Source organism: Vombatus ursinus, unplaced genomic scaffold (genome assembly GCF_900497805.2).
Source record: "Vombatus ursinus unplaced genomic scaffold, bare-nosed wombat genome assembly UNPS02011369.1, whole genome shotgun sequence".
Classification (NCBI taxonomy): domain Eukaryota; kingdom Metazoa; phylum Chordata; class Mammalia; order Diprotodontia; family Vombatidae; genus Vombatus; species Vombatus ursinus.
Window position 1 is genome coordinate 1,804,326 of NW_020951147.1, and position 19,958 is coordinate 1,824,283.

General features: G+C 59.5%; 1 protein-coding gene across 1 annotated transcript; it reads right to left on the reverse strand.

The window, feature by feature from the left end:
* Positions 1 to 500: 500 nt before the first annotated feature.
* CCND1 (cyclin D1) lies at positions 501 to 15,307 on the reverse strand. Its single transcript, XM_027856096.1, has 5 exons — positions 15,102 to 15,307; positions 13,628 to 13,843; positions 12,743 to 12,902; positions 7,491 to 7,639; positions 501 to 3,961 (listed from the first exon to the last, which is right to left on the reverse strand). The coding sequence occupies exons 1-5, from the start codon at positions 15,297 to 15,299 to the stop codon at positions 3,806 to 3,808; spliced, it is 879 nt and encodes a 292-aa protein (XP_027711897.1). The 5' UTR covers positions 15,300 to 15,307; the 3' UTR covers positions 501 to 3,805.
* Positions 15,308 to 19,958: the final 4,651 nt, after the last annotated feature.

Sequence of the window (19,958 nt, forward strand, 5' to 3'; positions counted from 1 at the left end):
ATCTACCCATACACACACACAGCATCTCCTCTGACCAATTCTAAGTGGCTGGCTAGATGTCCCCAATACCTAGCACACCCTAGGTGCTCAACAAATGCTTAAGCCAGCTACCCAAGGCCCGCATTCCATTGCAATGTGGGATCCGGGTAGAGTTTTGCGTTCCCAAGGACTTTGCCGTACACTCTCTCATCCTCCCTCAAATTCTGCTGCACTCGAAATTAACTTGCACCCTCCAGAAGGGGATGGAGGCATGATGCCCCATCAGGAGGCAGAAGGGTCTCGTCGCCCACTTCCTGGCACGCTGATGTCCCACAGCCATCGTCCTGGGGGAGCCCCTCGAGGCCAGGACTTGCTGACCTCCTTCCTCCATGTCCATCCGGTCCCTTCTCTGTGAGAGGCACCAGGAGCGAAGCCCCCACTAGTTAACCTGTAGCCGCTTCCCACCCAATCAGCAATAACAACAGCAGAGTCACTGGGTTTTACAAAGTTTATTTCTAGAATTTAAATTTTTTTTTAAGTTTTTTTCTTTTTTTTTTCCTTTTTTGCTGGAAACTTGTCTGTTACAGGTCTGTTGGTGAAAATGTGCATTTCAGACCAGGGATGCCAATAAGTACAATATAAAAACGTACACATCTGACTTGTCTGTTTCCTATAAGATTGTTATAAATCTGTAAAAACAGGACACATAAAGCACCTCTGTGGACACATGAACCCGCGATCAGCCTTTGGCCTCTTAGTACGTACAATATTGAAAGAAACTTACCGGACACACCACCACTGAGCTTAGCACACAGCCCCCCCCCCCCCCCGGCCCCCCCCCCCCCCGCGACACAGAGATGCCACACAAACAGAGAAGTGTTTCTGAGGTAAAGCGTCAATGTTCCCCAAACGTGGCCAGGACGGGTGGATGCCACGCCGCCGCCCTCCACGGGCCACCGGGGATCTTCACTGCGTTTCTCCTCAAAATAAAAAATAAATGAATTCTAATTCCGTTTTGGTTTTAGCAGCATACAGACAAACAGCTAGTTTATTCTTCAGCATACAACTCTGTTAGCCGGCTTCATGGTAAAACCTACAGGCTTCTCTTAAATTAGCATTATGCTATAATTAACAACAAAAACCTAGCATATAATAAACAGATTAAACACGCCAGATACGTAGCGTTTCAGAAGACACCCTATGCCAAGGGTGAGTCCCCCCAGCAGACAGTCCTAAGAATTAATGCACCTTCCATAGAGCAATGTGGCTAATAACATAGCTTACAACTACTATGATAATGAACCCCAGGGCAGAGGGAGAATCCACTGTTCTCCACGCACAGCAAAGAAGGAAACCGCTGGGACTCAGTCTCTGGGGCTGTTTCTCAACTCGCGCAACCCTGCTTGCCGGAGCCCCATTCAGGAGAGAGCGCACGCCATGACTGCTTGGCTTGTGAGCTGGCTGGTCAGTTGGCTGGTCGGTGAGTTTGCAGGAGGAGGGGAGGCTAGGAGTCCAGGACCTGAAAACCCCTGGTTCTAACACGGTTAACTGAAAAGCATGAGGTATTGTGAAAGAGGAACCTTTTTTGGGATAGAGCAGTAATCACATTAAGTAAAAAAAAAAAAAAATGATCACATAAAAAAAATCTACAAAAAAAATTGTCAATAACATAATTTTCTATGAGAAAATTAAAAACGTTTGACATGGCAGTTAATGACATTGTGTAAAAAAAAAAAAAAAACTGATCCACAATATATAGCAGCAAAACGACACAACAAAGATACAGAGAAGCGCTACTAGCTGTCTTTTTTTTCCTTTTCCAAACCATGCTGGGAATTCATCCATAGCAGCTCAATAAAAACGGAGTATCCCCCACTCCACTCCTGTTACTTTTACAATCACCCCTTCAACGATCGGCAGCTTCCCCCATGCATCCATCCATCCGTCGGTCCGTCCATCCCTCCGATTCCTCACCCCAACCCCCCCTTCCTCCTCCAACGCCATCTTCCTCTCCTTCCGCCCCTCCCTCCATCCACCCCCTCCCTTCATCTACTTACTTCCTAAAGAATAACACAACATGCCTCGCCCAGATGTGCAAATTTTCAGTCGCTACACAAGGGAAGAAGACAGACGCGGACGCCAGCCCCCCTCCCCGGGTTCTCCAGCTCTGGCGTGGGTTTTTCAATGGCCAGACAGACCCTCTCCTCCCAAGAGCTGCGTCCATGCGTCCTTGGGTTCTGTTCCTGATAACTTGACTCCAAAGGACCGGTCTTTGACAAGCTGCGTCAAAACTGCAACGTCGCGGGTAAGCACAAGGTATTGTGGGGATTTTTTTGTGTCTTTTTTTAAACCAAGGGGGAGATTGCATTATTTTACAAATCGTACTGGCCTTCTGAATTTTCTCTGCAATAAATATGCTTTATAGCCTTAACTATAAATTATATATTTTAGCCTTTAAAAACCTTCCGTTGTAAAACAGGTAGAGAAAAACTACACGGTCTAAGGCAAACCTTTCAGGCCCCTAATTTACAAACATCAGTTGGCACTAAAGACGTGAAGAGCCTTGGGAAGGGCAGGCGTGCATCCTGGCAATCTGTGAACCAATTTTCTCTCCCTCTCTCCTCTGAAACCCAACCACCTCAAACCACCACGGCCAGACACCAGAGTCCAGCCAAGGCGCCAACTCGGCCGTCTGCCTCTGAGCGTACGTCTGCTTCCAAACCATTCCATTTTAGAGAGTCCCCCCGCCCCCGCCCCCCATGCAACACACAACACACCGACATGGCCTCCTCTCTCTCGTGGACTGAAAGTGCTTTGGAATGGAATGGTTTCGGGGCACAACACGGGTTCCGCCGAACGGACGGCGGCAGGAGGACGCCGGAAGCCCTGGCCTTCCACACGCCGCTGGGTCAGCGCGCGCTAAAAAAATAGGAAGATTACAAAAATAGAATATATTATGTCACTACTTTGTCCTTTCTAGAATACAAGTCCTGGATGAGCCGTGTGTGTGTGCGCACGTGTGCGTGTAAGAGAGAAAGCTCTGGGTCTGAGGCACGAACAAGATTAGCCTGAAAGGAAACGCTCTGTTCCGCTGAACCACTCGTGAGGGGAGAGGAGAAACACCTAGGGAAGGAGCTAAGCCGCTCAGAGACAGGCCGTAAAGTGCCTACATGCATTAGCTAGCGGATGACAGAGGTGCTGGGGCTGCGGGCGGCAGGCAGGCGGGGGCCCAGATGCCCGCCGCCGCCCTCGGAGCTCTACGTCTACAAAAGAAGAAAAACGCTAACCCTCCTCTACTCAAAAACGGCTGGTTTCACTTTTTCTGCTTCGTTCTGTGGTTTCTGCATTTTGGGGCTTTTTTTTCCTTTTTCTTTTTTTTTTGGTTTTTCACCATGTAAGGAATCGCGGCTAAGACCTCCCCTGGAGATCTCCTTCTCATGTTAACGCCTATCTTTACAACATACAGTCATAAACACGTTAATATAAAAACTAGTTGATTATTAGAGTATAAAAGCATCTATTTGCTCGGCGCAAAGCCCAATCCCCCGGGGCCACGCGCATATTTTTCCTCGACAGTTTTTTGGGATGGTTTCTGTAAGTCACGGATGGAAGATGGAGAGGGAGAGAGAGCGGAGAGAAAGAACAGGAACAGAGAAAACGGAGCGAAGGGCCCGTTGGGTCTAGAAGTGTCCCGGGGAAGGTCTCCTGCGTGTGGGGGGGGGGGTGGGGGGGGGGGGTTCTGACATGGCGGCGGCAGCCTCCGGCCCCAGATGCCCTTTGTTTGCCTCCAGACTCAGCAAACCCCCAGCAGACGGCGGGCGGGCCCTCAAATGTTCACATCTCGCACGTCGGTGGGCGTGTAGGACAGATCTCCCTCCTCCTCCATGTTCTTGGGCACTGAGGATGAGCTGTGCTGCTGGGCCTGGCGCAGGCTGGACTCCAGGAGGGCTTCGATCTGCTCCTGGCAGGCTCGTAAGCAATCCTGTTGGGGGGGGGGGAGAAAAGGCCGGCCTTGAGAACCCTGCCCGCCTGCCTGCCAGGGCATGGAGGTCCAACCCTCTTCCTGATCAGGGGGCTCCACTTAGGGGATGAGGGACCCATGGTCAGGGTGGCCCACACCTCCATCTCCTTCCTTCCCTGTCTCCCCCACCCAATGTTTAACACCTCCAGCTGAGAGGGGGCGGGCTGCCTCGGGCATTCTTCTAGGGGCTGGTGGTCAGGAGACCCTCCCCTAAAGTTGGGGAGGGTGGCCCCACTGAATGCCCAAGGCTTTACTGAAGGGTGAGGTTTTCCTCTGGGTCTTGTCTTGGAAATGGCGTCTCAAGCTCTCAGGGGCAGCCTGAAGAAGGCCTTAATTCAATTCCAAAGCACTGCTTAAGCACCTACTGTGAGCTGGGCTCTGCTGGGGTCGTGAGGGACACATCGAGGAACCATAAGGGGAGCTCCGATCCTGCCAGGGCTGAGACAGCACCAAGGGCCATGCCCAGCACACAGCAGGTGCTAAACACATGCTTCCTGGTGGCTGCACAGAGCCTCGCCACAGGGATGGAATTCGAACCCAGGCCTGCCCCCTCCAACACTCCTTATTCCACTACTCAGCCTCTAGTATTTCAATGGGAAAGACGCCTCTGCAAAGACCAGAGCACCTGCACACAGAAGGTGCTTAATCAATGTGCTGGCTGATCTCAGTGGTGGTAGAGAGACAAGTATTGCTGTTCTGACTCGGCAGATGAACAGACAGAGGCTTGCTTGGCCCGGGGGGGTCACTCAGCTGGTAGCCCCCCGGGCGTGCCTGAGGCTTAGGGCTGGGACCCCCCAACTCAGGCAGGCACAGCGCCACACAGTGCCCAAGACAAGGGTGAATCCCCCCCTCCCCCGGGAAGGAGAGGGTCCACCCAGACTGGCTCCACCTACCCTGGGAATCAGCCCCACTATCACAAATCAATCAACAAACAGGCATCCATTAGGCACTAAGTGCTGGGAATGCAAAAAAGAAGTCACTTGGACCTTCTGGGCCTCGGTTTCCTCATCTGTAAAATAAAGCCCATTCACTGACCCTGCCCCACTGGGCCATGGTGGTGCCACCGGCAGACACCCCCACCCTAAGCACAGGGATCATGCCCTGGACAGCTGGAAACTGGCCTCAGCCCACTCGAGGCTGCTGTATCTAGGGTCTCCCAAGCACCAATGATGCGGTGGACCTGGAGCCCATAGGACCCGAGTTTGAATCCTGTCTCAGCCACTGACCAGCTGTGTGGCCCTGGGCAAGTCACTTCACCACTCTCTGCCTCTGTTTCCTCATCTGTGAAGTAGGGATCATAACAGCAGCTCCCTTCCAGGGTTATGAGTCCCAGAGGAGGAAACATGGGGGTAAGTAAGCACTAAGGAAATGCTGGATTATTAATAGTGACGCCAAACGGCCGGCTTTCATTCCTGACTTCTCCAGTGCCAGGGCACTCACGACATCATCGCTGGACCTGGAAGAACCAGCAAGGCCTGGGTTCAAATCCTGTCTCTGACACGTGCTAGCTGGGGGACTCGGCAAACCGTCCTCCTCTCTTGGCCTCAGTTTGTTCCTCTGTAAAATGGGGAGTCGTCACTCAGTTGAAGGAGCGCCGTCTACGGCCCTCGTGCCAGAGAGCTGGCGGCTCCAATGCCTTCCTCAGGGGAAGCTGCTGAGGGAGAGGGCTGGGGGCCTCTCCGGGAGGAAGACCCTGAGGAGGGGCCGGGCTGGGGATGTTCTTCAGGGCCACGGGGTGCTGGCCTGACACCAGCCATTAATGTTATCGTTATCACTGTCATGAATGATTCCTCCGGGGAACCTGGGACCTAAATGAGTTCAGATCATTTGTGGTAGGGAAGCAGATTCCTAAGGAGAAGGGATCTCCGGGTGGCAATCCCCCGACTATACAGAAAAAGAAACTGAGGCCCAGACCTGGGGAAAGGGGAAGTGTGGCGCTGACCCCGCACCTGAGTCACCTAAAGCACTGGGTGGTCCAAGTGGCTGCCCTTCTGTTCTGCCAACCCCAGGTGGAGGCTGACTGCACCACTGCCACCACACCCCAACCTTGCCCAGGTAGTGCTGGGCACAAGGCAAATGAAGCCAGCCAGGCTCCGGGGGTCACGAAGGACCCCTCAAGAAGGTGGTCAGAATGCCCCAGGTCCACTCAGCTTCCTGGGAGGGCAAAGTGAAGGTGGTTTTTTGCTTTTTTCCTTTAGAAGGACTGATTTTCACTCTCGGTACTTCCTGTGTGAGAAAACAGGGCCGTCTGGCGGCAGACGGGCCACGTACAGAACCAGGAGCAGGGATGAAGCCTTGAGGACGCCCCTCGAGGGGAGGAGGCAGGAGGGCCAGAAGCCCGCATCCGGGCTCTGCCCCTCACCTGCCTTCCTGGGGGATGTGGGCGAGCGCCTTGTCTCCTCCCACGTGAAATGAGGGGCATGGGCTCCACGGCCTGGCTCTGCCATGGATCACCGACACCAGCCTCAGACACTCACTAGTGGGGTGACCCTGCCTGCCTCAGTGTGCTTCTCTGTAAAAGGGGATGAGCAGAGCACACACCAACCCGGGCTGATGCGGTGTGTGAGCCTCGAATTGCCAGAAAACCAGAGTTATTATCACGGGCGGACACTGAAAATGCTACATCCCCATGGGATAGTGCTGCCCTCCAAAAACCCACAAAAACAGCCTGGAAGGGAAACTGTTCTCCCTCTAATCGAGGCTCAGGCTGGCCTTCTCACCTCACTGTCTGAAACTTCCCAAGGACCCCATCCTGGCACCCCCTTTAACGGCCGTCCCTCCGTGCCCCCCACAAACCATGGCTCACTGGCCGCCAGCCCTCCCCCCCTGCCCGTGGGGTCCCCGAGGAGCATCTCCAGGAAGCCCCGGGTGGGGGGCGGGCATCCAGCTGGGCCAGAGGCAGCCGAGAGACGCCGGTCACTTTGGTGTCAGACTCAGGGCTGGGGCCACTTCAGGACGTTCTGATGTGGCTTCTTGCTCTCTCCCTGTGCCCTGGACAAAAGCCACCGGGGCTCCCCCTCCCCGAGGAGCCTTAACTTCGGCTCTGCCAAGATGACCTACCTGGATGACCCTTTCTCTGGGCCTCAGTTTCCTCCTGCGCAAACAGAGGGACTTTCCTTCTCTAAAGCGGACATCCTAAATCTAACCATGCATGACATGTGACCGCACAGCCTTCATTATACTCCCCCTCTGTGGCCTCGGTCAAGACATCCCAAGACGCCAGGGCTGCCAGGAGGGTCAAAGGAGGGCCTAAGCAGAGTGGTTGGCACACAGCTGGTGCTTAATAAATGCCTTTCCCCATTATGCCCCTTTCCTGGACCTCTGTTTTCTCCTATTTGACTGGAAGGCCTGTATGGAGAAATAATCTTGTCTCTGTCACTTTGGCCAAATCCCTCTGCCTTTCCTGAGCCTCGGTTTCCTCCTTTGAAAACTGAAAACTTGGCCCCCCAACCAGAGCCCGCCTGCCCGGTGGTGATGGCGCATGACTTACCGGGTCACACTTGATAACTTGAGACAGGAATCTGGTGAGGCGCTGGTAGGTGAGGAAGGAGTTGGTGCTCCCCAAGTGCAGGCCCTGGACGGCGGCCACGACGCTCCCCGCGGCGATCATGGAAGGGGGGTTGGAAATGAACTTCACATCTGGCAGAGAAAGGGCAGGAGACACACTGAGCTTCAAAGAACTGCAGCCTCAGAGGGACCTCAGGTCACCCCCAAACCAGACCCCACCCCGACTTGGACAGGGCGTCCTCCTGCCTGGACGGCAGCCGAGAAAAGCTTGTGGTCGGGAGGGTACAAGGAGCGTTGGCGCAGCCCACACTCCCCACAGGCTTTTTGTCACGACCGCCCCGGTGTGGGGGTCAGGGGCCAAGGCTCTCCCCACAGCCCCTCAGGCACCTCCCGGAGGGACGAGCTCTGAGGTGGGCCGTGAGATCCGGTCCTTTACATCTTCCTACCCTCAAGAAGCGAAGGTCACGGAAGGCTAAGAGACAAACACAGGGACGTATTTGGAAACATAGAAACGCCCTGCCCCCCCCCCAGAGAAAACCTCCCTGGCGATGGGGGGGGGGGGGAGTGGTAAAAACCCCAAGAAAAGCTCCTCCCAGCCAGCCCGACCTGTCAGTAGCTAGATAATGCGTATTTAAATGAAGGCTTCATCTTCAAAATTCTTTGTCTCCACCTCGCCTCTTGTCCCTGGCTGCCATCCACCCTGGCAACAGAATCGGTGGGATGCAGCGCAGCCCAAGGGTCGGGGGTCCCGGAGAGGGCAGACGGGACCCCATGCTGGCGAGGGCCTGGCCTTCCGGCTGCCTGCATTGATGGAGGTCTGGCCCGGCCCTCCCTGGATCCCCAGAGGGGCCCGCCACTGCCGTCTGCATGGCTGCCCTCCTCGGGTCCAGACGGGCACGCTCGGAATGGGGTGGATCCCCTCTGGCTCACCACCCCCAGGAGGGGCTCTGCGTGCGACCAAGAGGGATGAGCCCTCAAGCTTGTGGGACCAGGAGCACTCCCATGTCCCTAGCGGAGGCAGAGCTTCAGAAGGAGAAATCAATTCTAGAGCTAAGATTGCCCCACCATCAGCACCCAAAGTCAACGAGCACAGCTCAGAGAATAGGGGGACGGCCCCCCCCAAAGAATCTCAATTAGCCCAACTCCGGAGTGCTCCAAATTAAAATTTCAAACAGGCCCAAGCATTTTTCATCATTTCAGGTTAACAGGAATGGCCAGAAATGAGTAAGAAAGAGCCCTCCCCCATGCTCAGGAGTGGGGCCCAAGGGAGGGGAGGGTTTCCAGGGCTGAGCTGAGGCACCAGCCTGGCCATGAGCTCAGCCTTCCTGAGATCTACCAATGTACAGACCTCGGGGGGCCCTGGGCTCCCCCTTCCTTTTTACAGATGAGGAAACTGAGGCTCCCAGGGCTAACTGACCTAGTGAGGAAGGGGCAGGGGGAGACAGACAGGTCCCCCCCCCAGCTCAGGACACCTAGTTTGCTCCTCCACTGCCCGCCCCTGGCCACGTGACCGCCCGCCGCACAAGAGAAGGATCATTATCATTCTAGTTTCCCACAGGGGCCCACGGCTTGCCTTCCGAGCACTCCCCGATCTGGGCATCTCCCCTCCCTCCCTGCCTCTGCTGGGCCCCAGCGGCAGGAAAGTCAGAGCTTGCACACTCACAAAGAGAAGCCGGCTCCCGGACTTTAGTGCCCAGGCCCAGTGCCACTCACTGAGGCTGTTAGCTTGGGAGATGCTCGATGGATGATAAATGACTGTCTGGGTGTCAGGGTGGCACACACTGCTTCACCTCCCTTCCTCATCTATCAGAAGAGGTGGCCGTCTCTGAAGGTCCCTCCCAGCTCCGGGTCTCCTTGCCTGAGCCTCTGTTTCCCCATCTGTCCAACTAGGGGGATGGGTTGTCCCCACCCGAAAGGGCAGGAGTCTGGCCGCCTTCACACCCTCCTCACTTGGCAGCGGCCAAGGGAACAGAAAATGGGGCTGGTGTCTCCCCGTGCCTGGCCCAGCCCAGCTCTCCCTTGTCCTCCACCCAGAGGCCCCAAATTTCCGCATACTAATCAGGGGGCCCCTCAGGCCTGTAATTGGATGCCCCCGAGCGCAGAGTGTGGCATCATTGTCAGACCCCATCGCCTCATCTCGCGCCGCTCAGCGCCCACAAACAAGGGTAACTCGGCGAGATGAATGAGATCTGACACAGGGACAAAGGGCCGGGGGCCCGCGCCAATTGAAGCCCACATCCCCAGTAGCCTCTCTGAGACTTCATCCAAAAAGAATAAACAACTTCAGCGTTGTTAAAGAGAGAGCGAGGGGGGAAAGGGAAGGGGGCCCGAGAAGAATGCCAACCACCCTGAAGGGAAGACAAAGCGGCCTGGAGGCGCGGGAGGACTTTAACAGGGCCAGTCACCCCTTTCCTTTCTAAATGGGACCGACTGCATCCAGTCTGAGAGCCGCGGGCTATGAATGAAAACCTTTTCATTGAGGCCAATCAGAGCTGCTCCCATAAATCACGCGGGGACCGGGCAGCAGGTTTCAACTGGTCCCGCACCTTGAGCCCAAGCTGGAGGAGCCAGAAGAGAGGCCCTGGCAAGGCAGGCTTCGAAGGCGCCTTAGCCCCCCGTGGTTAGATAGCAGATAGCAGAGGTGCGCGGAGAGTGTCCCGTGCGCAGTATCTGTTTCTTTTATTGTTCGCTCCTAACGGCCGGAGTTTTCCTGAGCACTGTTCTGAGCTGGGGCCGGACAGCCCCGTTTCTTTTGAGTTACCCCTGCCCGGCCTGCCCCTGCCAAGGTCCATTCATTAAACTCAATTATGTGATAACTTCAAACAACTCAAGTAATTTTTCCCCTAACCTACCGCAGCACAGAGAAAACCTTTCGTATCTAGAAAAAAAAAAGTACGCAGATGATACGCAGTCACACAAGTGCCCTGCAGGAGGTGCCCAGTTAAGCGACCAGGAGAACTCAAAATCCCATAGCGCCCCTCCCCCCTTCAACACTATCCTTCCTGCCTGGGGGGGAGGGGTGCTCTTAATCCTTCCTCAGCCCCCTCCTCATTAGAGGGCTTTCCTTAAAGCAATAATGACTCAATCTTCCTTCCCTCCTTCCAGTGCTGAGAGTCGGAGACCCCCAGCTCCCAAGCAGCCCTGATCCCCGCCCCAGCACACCCGGTTCCTCTCGCAGCTGGACAGAAGGAAGCTGCCCCTCCCCCCAGAGCACGGAGGAGGAAGGTGCTGGCCCCCAGGCCTGGGGCCCTGCTCCACCGTGGGTGACCAGGGAGGCCCGAAGCAGGCCAAAGTACTGCAGTCTCTGTGCCGTACAACCTTTGAACTCGGCCTCCTCCCCTCTTCAACATCCCCGTTTCCAAAGGGGAGGCTGGATGGCCAAGCCCCACCTCCCCAGCCAGGTATGGGCCCCGGCAGCCAGGGCCCGGCAGAGCCACCGAAGGCTCTGGGAAGCCTGCTGAGCACTTCCTGAAGGAGAGGGAGGAGGAGGGAACAGCTGCCGCTGTAGTCTTTATCCTCAGTGAACTTTTCGGATTCTATGAAAACGTTCCCAGCGCCATAAAAGGCGGACTGTGAGTCTCCAAAGGTCCCTGCTCTCCCTCTGCCGCCTGCTCAGCAGAGCCAGGGCTGGCCTATGGTGGCTGAAGCAGCTGAGCCCCCAGGGGGCCCGGGGGGGGGGAGGGGGGGCTCCCTGACGGCTCTGGGTGGGGGAGGGTGCTGCCGAAACACGCCACAGGACGCTTGGGTTAGGCCCAAATGGGGCAGGACAGGGGACAAGGAATCAGCTGGCATTCACTTGGGCCCTTGGAGCGCTCCCAGGAAATCCGGCCTGGACCTCAGGGGAGCATCCTCGAATGCCCCCCAGCAGGCCGACCCAGGACCTTTCCATGGCTCAGCTAAATCAACAGTGAGCCTGAAATGCCAAGATCCCAGAACAGAAAGAGAGAGACAGAGAGAGAGAGAGAGGGAGGGAGAGTGAGCGAGCGAGCGAGCGAGCCCGATAAAAGGGCAGTGGCAACCAGCCATTGTGGTGTGGTCAAATCCTGAACTTGGACCTGAGCTCAAATCCTGCCGGTCACTAGCTTTCTGACCACGAGCAAGCTCTCTGTGGGTCATCTGTCAAGTGAAGATAATGATGCCCGTGGCACCCACCCTCACAGGGTTGCTCAGTCTCCGGTGACATCATGCCTGGCACAGGCTTTGCAAATTTTCAAGTAATCTAACAAATGTCAGTGACGAAGATTATTGTTTACTATTTATTACCAGGATGATGATTGTGGCTGTTGTTGTTATTAATACTATTATGATTCAGCCCTTCACAGAGACTTGACAGCAGCCGGCCGGCTGGTGATTACCTTGTGTCGGGTCCCGAGAGGCAAAGGCAGGACCTAGAGACGGCTTCTGTGCTGCCAGCAGCCCCCCAGGACCCCTGGTCCAGTGACCCAGACTGGCAGGAGCTGGAGAAATAGCCTCGAGCCAGCTCTTTGGACCCAGACTCTGGGGGCAGCTGCTGATTCTCAGAAGCCCAATGCCCAGGGGCCAGCCACGGCTAACAGGCAGAATCGCCAAGGGGGAAGGGAAGGGGAGGCCCGGGTCGTCTCTGCTGGCAATCCAGGGCTGCCCAACCCAAGCCCAATCCACAGCCCCTCCCTCCCACTGAGGCCCACGCCATGCCCTTGGCCCGGGCCTCAGCGTCTGCTAGCGCTCCGCTGGCCGCCCCCGCACATGGCCCATCGGCCGGGGGCACGTGGTGTGAGCGGGAGAGCAGAGGCTGGGGCTCCCCCCCCTTCCAGCCCCTCCTGGCTGCAGGCCCAGCTCAGGGAGAGGCCAGGGGAGGGGTGGGGGCCTGGCTTGGCAGCCTCATTAGGGATGCAGGGAAGAGGGTGGAGGCAGGAGGGGGGAGGAGCTTGGCCCCAAGAGAGCCACCCTCCTCCCCCTTCACAAGCTGACACAATAAAAGGGGGAGCTGCAAGTCCCCCCCCAAGAAAATGGTAATCACACAGAAATACAACCTTCGCGTTCACTGTCTTCACGTCACTGGAAACGGGGGTAGAGTCCTTGCCCCAAGAGAAACCAAGCAGTTGAGCCCCTCCCTGTGAAGAGTGGGCACTCCCTCTCAGGAGGCAGAGGCCCCAAGCACAGGGACCTGAGGTCACGGACCCCTTGGGCACGTTCACCTAAGTGAGCCTGCCGGGCCAATGCTAAGCAAGGTGGGCGCATCACGCCCCAACATACCTGTAGCGCAGAGAGCCACGAAGGTCTGCGCGTGTTTGCGGATAATCTGCTTGTTCTCCTCCAGCACGGGCATCTTGGACAGAAAGTGTTCGATGAAGTCGTGGGGGGTCATGGCCGCCAGATGCCATTTCAGCTTGTTGACCAGGAGAAGCTCCATGTGCTAGAAGGAGAGAGGGAGGGCAGTGCAGGAAAGGGGGGGGAGACGCCCCCCATGGCATAGATGCCGGCGTGGAAGAGGCGGGGAGGGGGGGGGCCCACTCCCCACGATTGGAAGCAAGGAGGCTTCCTAGGGAAGGGTGACCAGTGGTCACCACGGGAGGGGGGGCTGTTTCCAGGAGCTCAGACAAAAGGGCCTCCCACCATCTGGAAGGAGAGGAGTCAGGCTCAGGAACCGTGTGGCCGCGAGCACGCGGGAATGCCGCTAGAGGGCAGCCGCTGCCCACTTTGGGGCCACGTTAACTTGGTATAAACGTGGTGGCTGGAGGAGGGGAGGGGAAGGGAGGGGAGGGGAGGGGAAGGGAAGGGGGGTGAGACAGGGGCGCATCTTGGGGGAGGGCAGGGACAGGGCTGGAAGTAGGCAAAAGGGCTCTCTCTCTCTCTCTCTCTCTCTGTGTCTCTCTCTCTCGGCCCCTAACCAGGGTGATCTTCTTGGGGAATACTCGCAGCCCCAGTCCTAACCCCCCAGTCCAGCAAAGAGGACCCCCCTCCTCCCCAAGGCTGCTTGCACTTCTGGGCCGGCTGGTCACTGCAGTTTGCAAACTGTGCCCTAGGCAGGCGGCAGGCCGGACCGGGCTGGGGGCGGGCAGGGCTGCTGCCAAGGCCCGGGGGCGCCCCGCCCGCCCCCCTTTTCCCCCCCGGGAACCTGGGGTGCAGCAGGCATCTCACCAGCAGCTCCTCGGGCCGCACCGAGTGGTCTGTGTAGATACACAGCTTCTCGGCCGTCAGTGGGATGGTCTCCTTCATCTTGGACGCCACGAACATGCAGGTGGCCCCCAGCAGCTGCAGCCGGCTCTTCTTAAGCGGCTCCAGGGACAGGAACCGGTCCAGATAGTTCATGGCCAGGGGGAAGACTTCCTCTTCGCATTTCTGCTCCTCGCACACCTGGGGGTGGGAGGGGGCGATGGAGGCAGGACGCCAGGGACCCCCAACCCTCCCCGCCCCCCAGGAGCGGAGGGCCCAGGATCCCCGAGACACCCTCCCCGCCCAGCGGGGCTGGAGGAGCCCCTGAGGAGGGGGCCGTGGAAAGTGCAGAAAGACCAATCAAGTCAAAGCGCCCCCCCCCCAAAAAAACCCCAAAACAAAAGCGAGGCCCGAGAAACTGAAAGGAAAAGTGGCCGACAGGAGGGCAAGGGAGCGGGAGGGGGGAGTGGGGGGGGCGCGGGTGGGGCGGGATAGGGGGGGCTCCTCCGGGGTCCCTCGCCCTGACCCCTGGGGGAGACCCTGGGCCCGGGTCGCTCGAGGGAAGGGGGCGGCCGGCCTGGCGGCCCCGGGACCAGCGGCCGTGGCCCGAGACACAAAGGTGGCGGCGTCCCCACGCAGGCGGCGCGGCGGCCGCATTTCCCCAGACGTCATCTTTTCAAAAAATATTTAAAAATATTTAAAAATTTGCCCGGTGCGTACAAAACCCCTGACAATGAGCCCTGGGCGAAGCGTGAGCGGACCCCGGTCTCAGGGACCGCGTAGGGTCTTCGGGGGGCGCGCGGGGAGCCCCGAAACGGGCCCCCCCCCCCCCCCCGGGCCCGCAGCGCGCGCGGCCGCCCGCCTCTCTGCCAGCCGGGGCAGCGGCCGCGCCTTCGGAAATTAATTAAAAATACTCAGAGGCCCGGGGGGCGCCGGCCGAGTATCCGATAACGGGGACCAGGGTCCCCGGGGTCCACCCGCGCCCATCCCGAGCCCCCCCCCCGGGGGGCCCCGGGGCGCTGCAGCGCCCCGGGGCCCCGCGACCTGGCCCAGTGAGGCTGGCCGCGGCCCGGAGGCCAGGACCCCCTCTCCCACCTACCCACCCGAGGGCACAGCCCCAGAAGCTGCTCGCCCGGGCCGCCGCCGCGCCCCCTCCACGCGCGCCCCCTCCTCATTATTAATAAACGCTTATGCTTTGCTATAAATGCGCAAGATGGCGCGGGATACTGGCACAGGCAGCCCCTGCATACGTGTCCTTGGATATTAATTTAAAATAAAATCCCCCCCCCGCCCCCTCCCCCCCCCGGCCCCGGGCTCGCGGGCCGGCCGCCGGGCCACCGCAGCCGCGCGGCCCTCGGGCGTCCTTCCAGTGCGGTGCCGTGCCGGCCGGGCGGTCGGGTCCCTTCCTTCCCACGGCCCCGGTGGGGCAGGGGGGCGCGCGCGGCGGAGCCCCACCAACCTCGAGCATCCAGGTGGCCACGATCTTGCGCATGTAGGGAAGGATGTCCTTCTGCACGCACTTGAAGTACGAGACGGAGGGAGAGCACGTCTCCTCGGCTTTGAGCATGGTCTGCAGTGCCCGGTCGTTGAGGAGGTTGGCATCGAGGTACGCCCGGCGAATGGTCTCCACCTCGCAGCACAGCAGCTGGTGCTCCATGGCCGGCGGCGGCGGGCGGGCGGGCGGGCGGGCGGGCGGGCTGCTCCCGGGGCTCGGACGGACAGACGGAGCGCCGGACGGACGGGCGGCTGGCTGGACGGCGGCAGCCCGCTGCTGCTGGGGCCGCTGCGTGCCTCGCGGTGCGGAGCGCGGGGGGCTCCGGGCCGGGCCGGCGGGGCGGGGGACGCGCCTCTCGTGGCCCGCCTCGCGGTGCGGAGCGCGGGGCTCAGACGCTGCGGGTGCCGCCGGGCTGCTCGGCCGCCGCCGCCGCCGCCGCCGCCGCCGCCGCCGCCGCCGCTGCTCCTGCTGCTGCAGCCTCTGGAGGCTCCAGGACTTTGCAGCTCGCCCGACTCCCCTCCCGTAAGTCCCAGTGACGTGACTGTTGTCGAGCAGAGATCAAAGCCCGGCAGAGAATGAGAAAGGGAGAGAGGGAAGCGGGGGGAGGGCCGGGGGCGGGGGGAGGCGAGGCGAGGGGGGCCGAGGGGCCGAGCCTTAAAGCCATCCAGCCCCTCGCCTGGGCCAGCCCAGCTCCCACAGAAGCCGGGCTCGAATAGAAATGCTAATCGCTCTGGGACCAGCTTTCTTTGGGGGAAGTGCAGAGAGAGGGGGGCGAGGGGGTCCGGGGGGGGGGGGGTCCCCCGCACTTCTTGGTCTTGAGGCGTGGGACAGACCCTGGTGGAGGCCAGGCCACCCGCAGCCAGACGGCCAGGCAGACACGTGAACTCTTAGGGAGCAGGGGCCCCCCCCCCGATGACCAGGGGGGGCTAAAGGGGATCTGGAGGGGGCTAAAGGGGATCTGGAGGGGGCGGGGGGAGGGCAAGGCCTTTTTTCCCCTTCGATTTAAAATATCGTTTTGATTCACTGTTCTAGACACTTGGAAAACTTCTCACAACGCTCGCGTGTATGCATGCATGGGCACAAAAGGCCAGCATCTCCCTTGCAAGCGATCCTCCCTGGAAAAGGCAGCATTTCAGCCCACACTTCCCGGGATAGGACCCCTTGCTCTTCTAGGGGGAAAAACACAGGCCCCCGAAGAAGCCCACAGAAAGTGCCACCAACGGTCCAGGATAACAAAATGGTGGTCAGCATTTCCTCTAGCCCGTCCTAGTACTAAGAGGAAGACTTTAGCCAAGACGGAGGAAGGGAACTCCAGGCAAACCACCTTTTCCCCGGCCTCCTTTCACCTCTCTTCACCTCCCCACTCAGGGGAATTCAGCAGCGAACCTCCGAATCCACAGGCAGGCAGCAAAATTCCGTCCAGCCTCTTACTTGGGAAAGGAAGGAAAGGAAACAAACGAGATTGAGAGAGAAGGAAGAGGGGAAGAGGAGAAGAAAGATAGATGAAATAGAGAAAAAAGGAGAGAACGACAAGAGAAAATAAGAAAAGAGAAAAAAGCCATGAAAAGGAAGAAAAAGGAAGAACAAGAGAAAAGAGGCTGATGGTTGGCCCCCTCTGTCAAGTGCGGGGGGAGGGGGTCTGGTGGGGGTCGCTTAATCAGATTTTGCCCGGGGCGCAATCTTGGGAGGACTTTGGTAGGTTTCGATCTCAGTCAACAAGAAATTAGCAAGACGTGTTCAGCTCCTTGCCAGCTTACTCCACGTTCCTGACACAGAGAAGGCGCTTAATGAGTGCGTGTTCCCTTCCTTCCTCTGCTGGACTAGCAGCGTCCGTGCTCTCTGTAGCCGAGGGGGGGGGTCACACAATACCTTACGGTCTTAAAGAGACCCTCCGTTCTGCCCCCCCCCCCTTTTCCACCTTGTGTCGAGCTCAGGTTAATTTCACTGAGCCGGGCTGAGCCTGGGGAGGGGTCGGGGAGTCGAGGGCTTGGAGCGGCCAGACGCCGCCAGAGCCTCGAGGGCTCTTGGGGGGCTCTGGGGTGGAGGGACGCGAAGCGCAGCCTCGAGCACGTGTGGGCTCCCCATCGGGCTCTGAGGGCTGGGGATGAGGCTGTGCGGGCGGACGCCACGGTCCAGCCGCGTGGAGCCGGCCACCCCGCGCCGCCCACGCCGGGCCCGGGGCCCGACGCCAGCGCCGCAGCTCTTTCATTCATAAAATCGCGGCCGTGGTATGGCCCCGCGAACGCTCGGGGCCCGGGGCGGGCTGCGACAGCCTCCCGGGCCCCGCCGCGCCCGTGGGCGCCCCCGGAGTTAGCCCCCGGCCACCCAACAGGCTCGGAGGTCGATTCCTGGAGGGAGCTTCCCCCTTCGCTGGGTGGAAACCCCGGAGGAAGCTGGAATTAGCATTAGCCAATGGGAGACGAGATGTGTTACCAGGCGGATCAGGCAGATCTCAACGAGGAACTAACAAGCTCCATGGCCGGGGCCCAGGGACCAGCGCTAAAGTGCAGGGTGCGCTGAAAAACGTGCAGGCCCGGGCCCGAAATGCAGAGCCTGCCCGGGCCGTCTAGGAACCAGGCGCTGTGGTCCCGTGCCACCCTTCTTGGGGTGCGACAATGAGAAGCCGGGACCGTGGAGCGGGGCGAACAAGCCGATTGCACCCAGTTCTGCTCCCAGACCCCCCCCAGGGGGCCGACCCCCGAAGGCACCCGGGGCTGGACGCGGGACTCCCAGGAATGTGGAGGGTGGGGACAAAGGCTCGGAGGGAAGACCTCCGAATAGAGAGAATTATTATAATTTTTTGATTATTTTCTCCGTTGTATTTTGCGCTGGCCTTTCAAACTCGATTCGACGGGGATGAGCTCACTTAAATGTCCTGCTTTAAAAGTAATGGGGGGGGAGGGTGTCCCGGGAGACAAAGAACTGAAGACCCAGCCCGGAGGGGAAACCTCGTTTACTTAATAGAAAAAGGCAACAGAGGCATAATTAAAACAATCCCGCCACCGCCCCCCTGTTTCTGACTCAACGATTAATTCATTTTGATTCTCGGGTGTCCGACGTCAACCCCCGTGGAAGGGGTCAAGGAAACAATGAGATGACCAGCAGGTAGCGAAATGGGGACCACCACGTGGGTGGCTGGGGGGTGGTCCCTCAGGCCCGGCGCTTTTCCCTCGACTCCAGGCCTCCTGTTAGACAGGAAGCTTTCCAAGAACAAGCCACTTCCCACGTGGGCAGGTGGGGGTGGGCTCACCTGCAGGCGCATATCTGCCGGCGACTTTAAGGGGTGTGCCTTCCCTCCCCCAACCAATCTCTGGTCCATTGTTGACTTTCCAAGAGGAATGCCTCGGGGAGCGGGTGCGGCCCCCCCCCCACCCTCCCGCGTACTCGCGGTTTGTGGGGCCCATCCTTCAAGTCCCCGGCTCCTCAGGGGTGGGTGTGCGGGCTCCGGCTCGGTGGGAGCACGTGGCGGCGTCGGGGGAGCCCGGGGACCTCGGAAGCCGAACCCCCCATTCCTCTTCCCCTCCCTGGTGGGCACGAGGAGCTACTAGAAGGGAGGGGGAGGGCAGGCGCTTCCTCAAACCCCCTGTCTCGGACGGAGGGGGGAGGCAGTCGGGGCGGAGCGCGCAGCGTCCGAGAAATCGGAAAGCCCCTCTCCCCCCTCGCGGGACCCGCGGACCGACCGAGATTATGAATTGTAGCTTCCGTGCTTGCAAGCACGGGCAAGGGCCCGTGGGTGCGCAAGGTCTCGGGGCAGTCTCGTCCCCGCCCGACTTCGGGAGGGGTCCCAGGGAGGTGCGGGAGCGGGGACAGCCCCGGGGGTGCTCGGTCCTCGGGGGCTCCCCCCTCCACCCCAGACGGCGGCTGCTTGTGTCACTCAGCCCTCCCCCCCTCGACGGCGGCCTGCCCCTTCCCCAGCCTCGGCGGGGCCTGCCGGGTCCTGCTCTCGATCTTCGGGGTATTGTTCTGCAGCCCGAAGTCTTTGCATCCTTTACCTAGGAATCTGGGAGGGGGCGGGGGCGTCGCTCCAAGTCATGCAAATCTTGGCTTAAGGAAGTGCCGGGGGAGGGAGTGACCCTATTCGGCAGTCGCGACCCCGCCCCCCCCCGTCGCGCGTGGGCAAAGCCCGGCTGGGGGGCTGGCAGATCCCCCGCGCCGCAGTGGGCTGCAGAGTGCCTGCGTGGGAGCGGGCCAGGCCCGGCCCGGTCCGGCCCGGCCCGGCCCCGGGAGCGGCGAGCGGTTAGCGCGCGCTGCTATCGCTTTAATTGAGGCTCGGGCTCCGCTCATTAAGAGGCAGCGCCGCGCATTCCGCGCATTCCAGCCGGTGCCTCCGCTCCCCAGGCCACGTGGTCCTCTTATCACCGCCGCCTACCGTAATGTCTGCAAGAGGCGCGCCCCGGCCCGGCTGGGACGCGACGGGACGCGACGGCACCGTCCCGGACGCCTCCGTCTGTCGGAGGGAGAAAAAAAGGAGCGGCCGTCTGGGCTCGGCTCGGCTCGGCTCGGCGCGCTCCGCCTCGGAGGGCCTTGCCGAAGGTGACAGTAATGGTACCAGTGTGAACAACCGACGGGCCGTTCTGGAGCGGGTTTTGGTTTGTCGAGTGCCTTCCCCAAACTAGCGCAGCAGAGCCTCGGTGGGCTCGGGGCCCCACGGCTGGTTAACGGTCCCAGGCCAGGTCTCCTGGACCTCGAGCCCAGCACCGCGAAGACGGTTCTGATCGACATTCGCTGAACACATTAGGGCGTGCGAAGCGCTGTCCCCAGCACTTCGTAGAGAGACCGCGGCAGGTCAGCCCTCCAAAGGGTGATGGCCGTTTTACGCAG

Excerpts from the sequence above, each read along its gene's own strand:
- CCND1 (XM_027856096.1), bottom strand. The coding sequence starts at position 15,299 with ATGGAGCACCAGCTGCTGTGCTGCGAGGTGGAGACCATTCGCCGGGCG. Across the intron at positions 13,844-15,101 it reads TGGCCACCTGGATGCTCGAG|GTGTGCGAGGAGCAGAAATG; the intron begins GTTGGTGGGGCT and ends TCCCACCCCCAG. Across the intron at positions 7,640-12,742 it reads CGTGGCTCTCTGCGCTACAG|ATGTGAAGTTCATTTCCAAC; the intron begins GTATGTTGGGGC and ends TTTCTCTGCCAG.